The sequence below is a fragment of the Dendrobium catenatum genome, unplaced genomic scaffold (assembly GCF_001605985.2).
Source record: "Dendrobium catenatum unplaced genomic scaffold, ASM160598v2 fragScaff_scaffold_706, whole genome shotgun sequence".
Classification (NCBI taxonomy): domain Eukaryota; kingdom Viridiplantae; phylum Streptophyta; class Magnoliopsida; order Asparagales; family Orchidaceae; genus Dendrobium; species Dendrobium catenatum.
In genome coordinates this window covers 171038-183209 of record NW_021319168.1, presented here as the reverse complement: position 1 = coordinate 183209, position 12172 = coordinate 171038, and the positions used below count along the sequence as shown (strand labels likewise).

Genomic DNA, 12172 nt, shown 5'->3' with positions numbered 1-12172 from the left:
TTTCATAGTGAAATATATAAATCTTTTAAATATTACAATTATTTTATTAGATGTAAATCAAACATATTAAAAAATATATATATTTTTTTATTTTATATAAAAATATTCACTAGTTATGGCTCAATTACTAAAGGCGGATCGAAGCAAAGTTCTCACCCTTTCTTCTATAAACTCTTACAACCTTTCACCCTTTCTCTGTCGCTTTCCAATCATCCAAATCTCAAAACCAAAATGCCTTACCTTTCTCTCACCCTCTCTTTCTTCCTCCTCCTCTCCACTTCACCGACCATCTCCGCCTGCATCTTCTGCTCCCAGCCGGCCCATCCCCACCCCATCCACCACCACCCCACTACAAAACCACCAACCACCATCCCCCCGCCGGCCTCCGGCGGGGGAATTCCGGCGATCACTACGCCGCCGGCGGTGAAATGCTCGCTCGACATTTTGAAGCTAGGTCTATGCCTCAATGTATTGGGAGGGTTAGTGCAGGTGGGATTAGCGCCAGTGGAGATCTATTGCTGTCCGGTGATTGAAGGGTTGTTGGAATCGGAAGCGGCGGCTTGTCTGTGTGCTGCGATAGATTTAAAGGTGCTGAATTTGAATATTTATATTCCTTTGGCTCTGCAAGTCCTCATTGCTTGTGGGAAGGACCCTCCTCCGGGCTATTTCTGCCCGCTTCTGTATTAGGGTTTGGGTATCGTGTCTCCTTAGAATGGCAAATTATTACGATCCGGTGACCGGACCGTCCGGACACCAATCCAAATACACCACGTCACCCGGATATAATAGACTCCGAGTGTATCTGAATGACGTGGCGCATCAAAATTGGTGTCCGGACTTAATAATTTTCCTCTTAGAATTGGGTTGTTGTCTTTAGCAAATATTGCAATGAGAAGAAGTTGGTCTTTTTTCTAATTATGTTATGTTGGGACTAATTGGCTGATTATTATTTATAAATGTGCTTATTTTATATCATGTTATTTATAGATTTAATATCTAAAATTTTAATATTTTAGTGTTTTTTCTAATTATGTTATTTATTGGGACTTGGCTGATTATTATTTATAAATTTGTTTATTTTATATCATGTTATTATATATTTAATACAAAAAAGTTTAATATTTTATGACTATGGTCCATAGAATAATGAACATATACTCTCCACCCTTTGCGAAATTCATCATGGAGAGGGCAACATAGAAGAAACTTAAATAATTATTTTAATGAGGTAAATTGTAAGCTCATTAATTACACAACAATGTAAATGAAGTATTATTTTTGAAAAAATTTGCAAAGGTTCTTCATTGATAATTAATTATGTTGGGCATTAATTTAATTTTTCATTAAAAAATAAAATGTTAATTAAATAATAAAATCACTATTCTGCCTTATTATACATGAGTACTATTAGGAGTGCAAGGGAGCTGAGTCGGCTCGAGTTTGAATCATTTATGGGCTTGTGAGCAGAGCTTGATGAGGCTCGGCTCGTGAGCTCGCAAGATGGCTCGAATAATTTTTAGATTTTTTTTTTAAATTAAGTAATTATTATTTTTATTAAATTTAAATCTTAAAGAAATAGATGCATGGTTGTAATCAGTTTTTTTTTAAAACAAAAAAACAAAAAATAAAGAGTTAAGATGCAGCTATAGTGCGACAATTAAATAATGGGGATATGTTTCCAAGAGAAGTTGCTGTCAAATGTCAATGGGTTAAATGTTTTATACAAAAGAAAACCACAAACGCAAGACACCATTTTTTATCCACGGGAAAAAACAACATACTGTGTGCGGACCGCACAAACATAGGTACTTAGTGATACTCAGCGGTATCCAACGGTACAGAGTGCCGGTACCTAGCGCGGAATAAGACTTGTGCGGACAGTTCTTCCCGTCTGCACTCCGCACCTAATAATCTCTCGTGCGGACGAGGGCCTAGACTCGGGCATCTGAAGTGTCGCTGGCCTGCTGGTCGAGAAACCAGGTGGGATACTGCGAATGGCATGCGGGAAACTGAAATTGAGCGGCTCGATGAGCTCGTTTTTGTGTCGTGATTCTAGCTCGATATTTGACTCACGAGCTCGACTGGACTTGTTTACACCCCTAAGTACAATTGATTTATTATGATAATTGCTCCTCTTGTTGAAGGATCAAATGGCCAAAAATAATGTAGCTCATCCCCTCATGTCTTCCGATTCTCCCTTTCCTTCTCCTGCTGTAGTGACTACACAAATCGGCGCTTCTCCTCGTCGTGAACGGCCTCATTGAACAGTGGCCGGCCTCCAATGGGAGAATTATTACATCCGGTCACCAGACGTCCGGACATCCAATCCAGACACATCACATCATCCAAATGCACAGAGATGCGATGTATTTGGGTGACATGACACATCTATATTAGTGTCCGGACGAATCCGAACACCGGACTTAATAATTTGCCCCTCCAATGACACTCCCAACCGCGAGCTTCGACAATCTCCTGGCCTATTGGATCAGTCGCTCTGATCCTCATTACAGCCTCAGCACTCTTTATTGTCGTTTATCTTCTTTGCATTGCTTCTTACCGTTGCCACAACGGCTCCTCTTCACCGCTCTGCTCCTCATCGTTTGGCTACCTTTCTCTATCGTTGCTCCTTAGCTCAACCCGGCCTTGCATGCTGCATTCATGTCTCAAGTGTTAGAACAGCAACATGTAAAACAATAAAGTTATTTTATACTTTGTAGCTTTGGTGTAGCGTTGTCCTCATGTCTTTATATAGTGTACATCTGTATCAACTTGAATATGAATAATATACAATATTCTCTCTGTTCTTCTTGACTCTACAATCTCTATGCTTTCTCTCTCTGTATCATATCCAGATCTTGCGATACAAGATTTCTACATCAAGGTGCTATTTGAGAAAATATCTTGATCATTCATAGTTTCTTTGGAGTAGATTCTTTACAATTTTGTTTGATTATAGATTTTATGATTAGTGTTAGTTATGGTTTTTTGGGAACCATAAATATAAATAATTTTTTTGTTTACATCTTGTGAGTTTATGAAGGCCATGGGCTTCATTTCAGATACCTTTCATATTGCTTTCTAAAACTGTTTTCTAGTACAAAAATTTCAAGGTAAAAAAACTTTTGTATTAAAAAGTTGTTTTAGAAAGCAAGAAGAAAGTCGTCCCAAACAAAGCCTTGGAACTACTTTGTTACTGTTACTTAAAACAACTTTTTAGTACAAAAATTTTAATTTCCCTATGTTATTGTATAATTATACAAAAAATACTCTAACAGCAGTCAAAATAATTTCCCAACACCTGTCAAAATAATTATACAAAAATCTTATTGTGTAGTTAAAGTGTTATTGTATAATTATACAAAAATGATCTAACACATGTCAAAATAATTTTTCACCTGGTGTTCTACATTAGTCAAAATTATAATTTTCAGAATTCTATCACATTAAGAGAGATTGTATATAATAACATTCTGAAGCTTTAACTGAACTAAATGATTATTTTCATATGTCAAAATGAAATTTGAATTGATAAAAATTGATGCTTTTCAAAATTACCCAACAAAAAAATCTTGTATAAATACTCAAAATGTTTAGAATAATTATACCGACAACATATCAAAAGTTACACGGATGAAATTTATCAAAATTTGAAAAAATCACATTTAAAAGAAAAAATAAATTATAGTTTCAATCTATAAATATGTAAAATAGATAAATCTAATAATTTTTAAATACATAAAAATTTAATTAGAGCTTGAATTCTAATTTTTTTAAATAAATCATCAATATATTTTGGAAGACATGCATTGAAATCTTTTTTTATCTCTTTTTACTTCAAATCAAAATCACTTTCATTCATATCAAATCACTTTTTAAACATTTCCAAATCCAGCTCAAGAATTTGAATTGACATCCCTTGCATTTTTTTGGTAGTGTTTGGGATATACCGGCAAGAATCTTTTAGGGACATTTTTCATTTTTTACTAATATTCAACTAATAAGTCAATATATTTTTTTAGACATTTTAATAAATTCAAACACACATCATATATATATATAAATTTTGAAACATAAAAACAATATTTAAGGGCTTCCAAAGTTTAAAAAAATAGCAATTAACACAACAAAAATGACATTTGGCATGACAAATAATACATTTTATTATCCTATTTAATGCAATTTTCACATATTTTTTATTTGAAATTAAATCAAATATATCCAACTTAATTATTAAGTCAAATTAATATCTACATATAAATCCATCTCAAATAATAAGAAGGGAAATTATTACATATTTTTTATATTTTAAACTCTCACATAAATATCAAAATTCATATTTTTATTTTTATTAAGATTTTAAAAGTTTAATTATAACATATGTGAATAAAAACTTTAATAGTTAATAAAATAACATAAATGTTATAAATTTAAAATGTTGCTAATGTAATTCCACTTAATAAAAAAAAACACGTGTACTTATTGTTTTTACTTCAGTTTGAATCAAATTTAGAGTTCATTAGATTACCATAAAACACATGTAGCTCAAATACTACACCATATTAAGGCTTCGTTTGGGACGACTTTTTACAGTTTATTAAAGCAGTTTTTTAGTAAAAAATTAATTTTTTTTTACTAAAAAACTGTTTTAAGAAGCAATAAGAAAGTCGTCTTAAACGAAGCCTAAAAGTCTATTTGTGATAGTTTTTGTTACTTTGATTTTCAGATATTAACCATAGGCTTGGTTTCAAATTGCTTTCTAAATACATTTTCAACTAAAAAATTTCATGAATTAGAAATTTTTATACTAAAAAGTTATTTTTGAAAGTAATGAGAAAGCTGTCTAAAAGGAAGACATAATTTTATTTGACTAATACTTTTCTACTTTATCATTGATTTTTAGAAATTTCTACAGTAAAAATCTATTTTTTGCAACTAGAATATCTTACTTTCACCATAGTAACTTAATAGCGAATTTAATAAAATGCGACAACAGTTCCAGACAAATTAAAATAGAAAAAAAGTTTTTTTTTTTAAATAGTGAATGTAAAATCATAAATTTAATATAAATAAAAATTAAATTTAAAATATTATAGCAAATAAAGATTTTTCTTAATTAAATTAATTGTCACTCACAGAGAATTACGCCTGTAGAAATTAAGATGGTATATTTTGTAATAGAATTCATCTTTTTTTTTGTGTTTTTGGGAAAAACATCAATTTTATCGGTATCGCTTTGTTAGAATTTCTTATAGAAAAGAGGTTTTATGTTTGTTTTTTGTTTTTTGTTTTTGTTTTTGAGACATTTAGGTCATTTAAGACAAATTCACACACACAACGCATACACAAAGACTCGAAGCTAAAACCTCTTAGTTGGAAGCCTAAACTCTCAACCAACAAACCAAGGTGAGCTGTGCAAGAGGAACAATTATTACGTCCTCTGACCTGACGTAGAGGTACGTTCGGCCGCCAATAACATGTCGCCACGTGCTCTTACTCTTTACCGCGCGGCCCGACGACTGGACCCGGAGCGAAACCCGGGAATGCAATGTTCGCGATTTTCTCGGTATTGCTAATCGCCTTAATAATTTTTTTAATTCATTAATTTTTTCTTAAATATTTAGCTTAATATATGAATATAATTACTAATTATTTAAATAACAATTCTATTTTTTTGTCATTTTTAAATATAATTTCTAAAATATAAACCTCATTATTCTACATTAAAAAATAAATAAATAAAGAAAAACTTCACAACACACATTTCATTAAGCAGAACAAACCCTTAATTTGAACAAAGATAATCAAAGAAAACAAAAAAAATTACATTGTTGATGCAGTGAGAGCTTATCCAGCAGGCTCACTAACCGCTAGCAGCAACAAGAAACTAAAAGATCAACAAGAAAGCTAGACTAATAACCAAGATGCATGAATTAATTAAGCACAGTGGAAGCCAGAGGGGGCGCCCTTTCCACAGTAGTTAAGGAGCAAGCTGAGCTTTATTGGCAGATTGAGTTGTATTCCGAGCACATTAGCTTTAAGAACAGTGCAAAGGCAAACGGCAGCCTCCAGGTCAGCTAGACCTTGAAGCAGAGTGCAACAAGGCACCTTAGGTGGCTTGCCAAGGTTGAGGTTAATGAGTCCGAGCGCGTCGGCGCACACTCCGAGCTTGACCACGTCGCGAGAGCATTTGGCGGCGTGCCGCCGGGTCGAGCATGGTGCCGTCGGGCGTGGAGGGATCGGCAGATTCGGTGTCGGGTAAGTGCTGCAAGAGCTGACCATGGAGAAGAAGAGGAGGTTGATGGTGAAGAAGAGAGCTGCCGGGGCCGGGGAACTGGTGGTGGAAGTAGCCATTAGCAAGCTGCAAAGATGCAGTTTTGATGAAGCTAGCTAGCTGCTAGCAGCTTACTAGTGCTGCTTACAAGTGCTAAGTAGCTTAAGAACAGTGGAATGGGAGTTAGTAATGGGAGGTGTTTGGTTTATATAGAATGAAGAGGAGGATTTTTTCATGGAGAAGTTGATTGAGGACCAGTTGTATTTTTTTTTTTTTTTTTTTGGATTTATTTTTTTTTTTTTTTTTTGGATGATTATGCAAATGGAAAAAGGTGGTAGTAATTAACTAAATATATTTAATTTGAAGAGAAGAATAATAAGAGAGAAAAGGAGCCACGTGAAACTGTGGGTGGGAAATGAAGATTTATAGCTGGCATTAAGAGAGAAGGACAAATTAGGGTTTTGGAGGGTTGTGGGGGAGATGTGGGTTGTTTATGCTTATGAATTTCACTGTAGAATCAAAGAATATGTGGCAATCAAATTGATTTTATAGCTTGGATTGAAGCAAATGTGTCGACTAATGAGCCATACATGGCTTGGACCAAATTTGAATTTTGACGGGCCTACTGAATCGAGTTAGTTCGATATATAGTAAAAAGTACACAGACGTGTGTGTTTATTTAAAGGGATGTCAATATTTGATACAACCCGAAAATCCGATTCGAACTCGGTTAAAAAATTTGTCTTAATAGTATTTTATGCTCAAAACTGGATTGAGTTTGGGTTAGGGATTTCGACCCATTTATAAAACTGGGTTGGGTTTATGTTGACCTGGAAACCGAAATCAACCAGATTTGACATATTATTAATTGATTTGGGAGGGTTTTAAAATATTATTATGAAATTAGTAAATGCTATTTCAAAAAATAATAAATCATGTTGCCCAAATTAAATTAAGCTTGTTTTATTTTAAATTGATTGAAGTACATCTTACCTTAATTTGATTTAGGTTTAAATAAATTGAATTAAATAAAAAAAATTAGTAAAACATACCAGAAACAGATCTAGTTTCGGTCAAAAAGACCGACCCATTTGCAAAAAATGGGTCGGGTTGGGTCAAACAACGCTGGGTCGGATTCGGGTTGGACCTGAACTCGACATGTGACATGATTTTGATAGTCCTATTTACCTATGCTGGACTATTTAAAAATTTGTCTTAATTGTATTTTCTACTCAAAATTATATATTTGACTACAAATTATGATCAGATCAAACAAACTCATAATATAACTTAATTTATCGCAAGATTTAGTAAATCTTAAGTCATATTCAAATCAGCTCGAAATTTAATTATTGATATTCTTGGAGATCGATATCATTAATTATTGGCGAATTTTTTTATTCGTGTAAGTTCTACCTATTATAATTTATTATTTGGAGATTGTTCCTCTTGATGGAGATTTTGCTTATATATATACAAGAGAAGCTTGATATTGTAGAAATTGTTATAGGGTGCATACATTTTTAGTAGTATTTATCTTATTGGATGCATGCACCAGTTTGCTATCTAAGCTTGGGCCAAAGGGGAAGAGTCCATGGGCCGGACCCAATGGTTAAAGCAACTGGGCTTTTATATGCAACACGATTGTAATTAATGGTAACCAGCCAATTTCGATGTTTAAACAAGGTGGGATCTTGAAATTTTAATGTAAATTTGGTGCATATGCAAATTAAGGCTTTGTTTGGGACTGCTTTCTTGGTGTTTTTTTAAGACAATTTTTTAATATAAAAATTTTTAGTTCAAAAAGTTTTTGTATTAAAAAGTTGCTTTAGAAAGAAATAAGAAAGCTGTCCCAAACGAAGTCTAAAAAGATTTGATTTCTATTAAGGCTCCTTTGGTTTTTTGAAATTTGAAATCATGAATTAAAATTTAAAGATATCATTTAGATGGATTTAGATAGACACTATTATTGATTTTGAACTTCAATATATATATCCTTTGAAAATGAAGAATAATTTCATTTGGAACATAATATGGTGAACAAAAAATTATGTTTTTACTAATTATGAAGAATCAAATGATCCCTTAGAAGAATTCAGTGTGATCACATGTGCGTTATAAGAGTAATAAAAGTTTGAGCGACAATTAAATTTAAAAGACAGATCAAATACGTTAGAATCAGAAATATAACACTTATGTTAATGTGATTCAAAGAAATTCACATTTATCTATGATTGTTCTCAGATCAAATATTTCACTAAGCTTTAAAAGAAAGATATATCTAGTATTTCTCTTCGTACAAAGTTAAAGATAATGATAGATATATTATTTTGTCTGTATTATTGAGTATATTAGTTATGAAGATAAACTAAGGACATTGAGATGAAGAGTCACTTTCTTTCTCTTCTCTAGTCATCTAAATGAGAGCTTCTTATTATGACTAAGAATTTCTCTTTTAATAAGAATTAAAACTTACAAATTCAATTTGATTATGAAAGATAATATCAAAGGCTAAAACAATCCAATTAGCAATAGTTTTAAGTTAAAAAAAACTCTTGCTTTTATGATTAGGGAGTCAAATCTCATAGGTACTTTGGATTGATACTATGAAACAGATAAACAATCCTCAAATGGTTTGTCTTTTCTATTGCTTATGTTGGTGTTGATTGAATAATATTAATTTAGTAATATTTTTCTATAGTTAGTGATATGATAAAAAACAGTGAGATTTTTTAAATCTGAAAACATTATTAAAATTTTGTAGCATATTGTAATTTGGAATTAATGATATACATAGTATAATTTGACATGATAAAATTAATTAGTTTCTTTCTTAGAAGATTTTTTATATAGTTTTTACTTTTTTTGGCAAAAAATGATATATATTTCTATTTCAAAAGAATGTATATATATATAAGTAGTTAATAAACTTTAAATGTCACCATTGATAATTTAGGTGATAAATTATTTGTAATTTTATTGGATGAATCTTCAGATGTATCAGTCAATGAACAAGTTTTTATTTTTATTACATTATGTTCTATTGATAAAAAGAGGTTATCTTATCAAATATTTTTTTGGGTATTGTACATGTAGATGATGCATATGTTTTAACACTTAAAATAAAAAATGAAACACTTTCTTCTTAAAGAATGAGTTAAGCATAATATAACACTATGATCAAGGTTATGATGCATATATGATAAGTTTAATGGATTTAAAAGTTTGTTTATGAAATATAATGATTTTTTTATATAGTTTAAAATTAATTAGTTTCCAACACTGTTGACCATAAATAAGTTATCTTAAAGTTAAGTCCAAGCAACCTTTGGATGGTTTTTAATTGAACTCAAACTTACTCTTAACATTAAGCAACCCAATTATAGGATAATTTTTCAATGAAATAAGCCATTAATCTAAGCTAAGCTCATTACAAAATTAGAGCAAAAAAATAATAAAACTTAATTAAAACCTATAGGTTTGTAAATGACCAGTTGACCATGTCCATAAGATCATTAGGTTTACTTTATATTCTCGAGGTATCCTTAGAAATGATTCCTTATGCAAGGTAATCTTAGTCAAATCAAGGTAAACCACTGAAAATTGATAATTAGTCAAATCATATGAAACTTATATATTATTTAGGTTAGTTTAACCTTTGATTCACCCAATCTTTGAAGGAACTGTGCCTAAGACTCTTAGGCGACCATCCTACTCAAATTGAATTAGAATGCATTAAGTCAAAACAAGTTAAAAGCAATACCAAATTCAATTTAAGCAATATTAGATCCATTTGATATGATAAGATCATAAGAAGCTTATATTTTCAATCAAGTACTTCCATGGATAATTGAAGCTAGTAATGATGTCTAACATATTTTTTGTAAACCTAAGAAGATCTAATCAAACCAAGGTTGACTTAACCTCACCCAAGCAACCTAGAAGAGTTAGTTCAAATCTAAACAAATTTCACTTGACCTAAAGTTAGTCCATAGATTTAGTTAAATAATTTATTAACCAGTTGAATTCATCAATAGGGATTAACACTTCCTAATGACTTAAGAAAGCCAATTCAAGCTTCAAGCCTAGCTTTACTTAGCTTATCTAACTTAGGTCTACCAATTAAGCTCTAACCCACCTAAATTGATACAAAGACTATTAGGAGTCAACTCAAGTCATGCCAACCTAACTGGGTAAACTTAAATAGTCAAACCAATATAACTTGAGACCAAATCCAAGCAATTGGCTAGATTAAACTTAATTGCATGACTTTATAGCACCAACTACTAGTCCAAGATGATTAAGATCAATCTCCACCATCCATGATGAGCCCAATCCAATAATAGTAATGGTATATTCACCATGGTTGGATATTCCAGGTAGCAATACTACGACCAATCAAATCCAAAATCTTGTCCAATCCGTAATAGAATTTATGTTATTGAATGACTTAGGTGCTTGTACATTGGCAGGATGAGTTCACATATTCATTGTATGTAGATATCCTTGTTCAATAAACATAGCTACTGTGAAATCGCATAAGTAAAAAGAAGCTAAACTCTTAAAAATCGAGTCATCTTTTGGTGTAATGATTGAAATTTTATTTAAGAAACTCCACCGTTAAGCATGCTCATCCAGGATAAAATCATGAGGCTCTTAGGCCAAAATGGATAATATCTCGATAGTTAAGGGTTTGGCTATCACAAATGATATTAGAGTAATACACTAACAAGAAGATGGGAACTAAGTAACATACAAGATAAAGTTCTATGCCATAGGAGGAGTCATCTCTTACCCTGTATGGAATAAAGTGCTACGTAGTGCATGGGAGTCACCACTTGAACTTATAGAGGCCACCTCTAGAATCTTATCTATCTAGTGGATGATTCTAGGATAAAGATGCTGATGAGGATGTTAGTTATTTAAGTGAGAGAGATTGTAAAACACCTTAAGTAAAGATAAGCTAAACTCTTGAACATCAAGGCATCTTTTAGTGTAATGGTTGAAGTTTAATTTAAAAAATTTCACAGTTAAGAGTCTTCATATCAGAGAAAACTTGGCATGGATGACCTCCTGGAAAGTTACACCAATAGGATTAAAATATGAGACTCTTAGGACAAAGCGGATAATATATTGATAGTTAAGAGTTAGGCTGTCACAGTTACTACCTATTTATTCTTGGACTTTCACTAACATCCTCTGTAATGTTCCTAACTAACTTTTAGCATGCAATTAAGCTTCAATTCAAAAACCATAACTTCCAATAAGCTTAAAAGAAGAAAGTTCAATAAACTAATTAAGGATATACCAAAGCTTGAGCTACATATTATTTGTCTTTATCACTATTAGATGAAGACACTATAAATGATCTTAGAGGTAGATAAGCACTGGCCAGGTAAATCATCTAAACGCTATAACAACCTCATGTTGTTTCATTCTTATTGACGTGAACTAAGATGAGTTGCGAAGTTAATTTAGGTTGATAAGTATATAGGTGCTAAATGGGTACAAAACAGTTCTTGATGATTATTGTTGAAGCTTCACTAATGATGATCAAACCATTGTGAACAAATTCAGATTTTAAGCCATAGGAGTAAGATGAATTCATTGCCCTTAGATCAAGCTAGCTCATTTTAGTTTTAATTTTTTAAATCTCAAAGTTAATTATATAAATTTTATGAGTATTTTTCATGAATTGAGATACAAACTTGTTAGTCATGTCTTATCTCTTTTCATGAAATCTCCTACATGAACAAGGAACCTCATGGTATCCTATTTATCTTTCAACATATGCAAATCCATTTATGGGTCTTCACAAAATTTTATAGGTGCCCATAAACTTGAATTTTAATTCTTCATTTAACTTAAATAAATTTATTTGGGAGTTAGTTTAATGTC

The 12172-nt window shown here is 31.8% G+C and overlaps 2 protein-coding genes across 2 annotated transcripts; one reads left to right on the top strand and one right to left on the bottom strand.

The window, feature by feature from the left end:
- Positions 1 to 231: 231 nt before the first annotated feature.
- Positions 232 to 687, top strand: LOC110113177 (36.4 kDa proline-rich protein-like). The gene has a single exon (XM_020845635.2). It carries the CDS (start codon positions 232 to 234, stop codon positions 685 to 687), a length of 456 nt encoding a protein of 151 aa, XP_020701294.1.
- A 5232-nt stretch (positions 688 to 5919) lies between these two features.
- LOC110113173 (14 kDa proline-rich protein DC2.15-like) lies at positions 5920 to 6418 on the bottom strand. The gene has a single exon (XM_020845627.2). It carries the CDS (start codon positions 6352 to 6354, stop codon positions 5938 to 5940), a length of 417 nt encoding a protein of 138 aa, XP_020701286.1. The 5' UTR covers positions 6355 to 6418; the 3' UTR covers positions 5920 to 5937.
- Positions 6419 to 12172: the final 5754 nt, after the last annotated feature.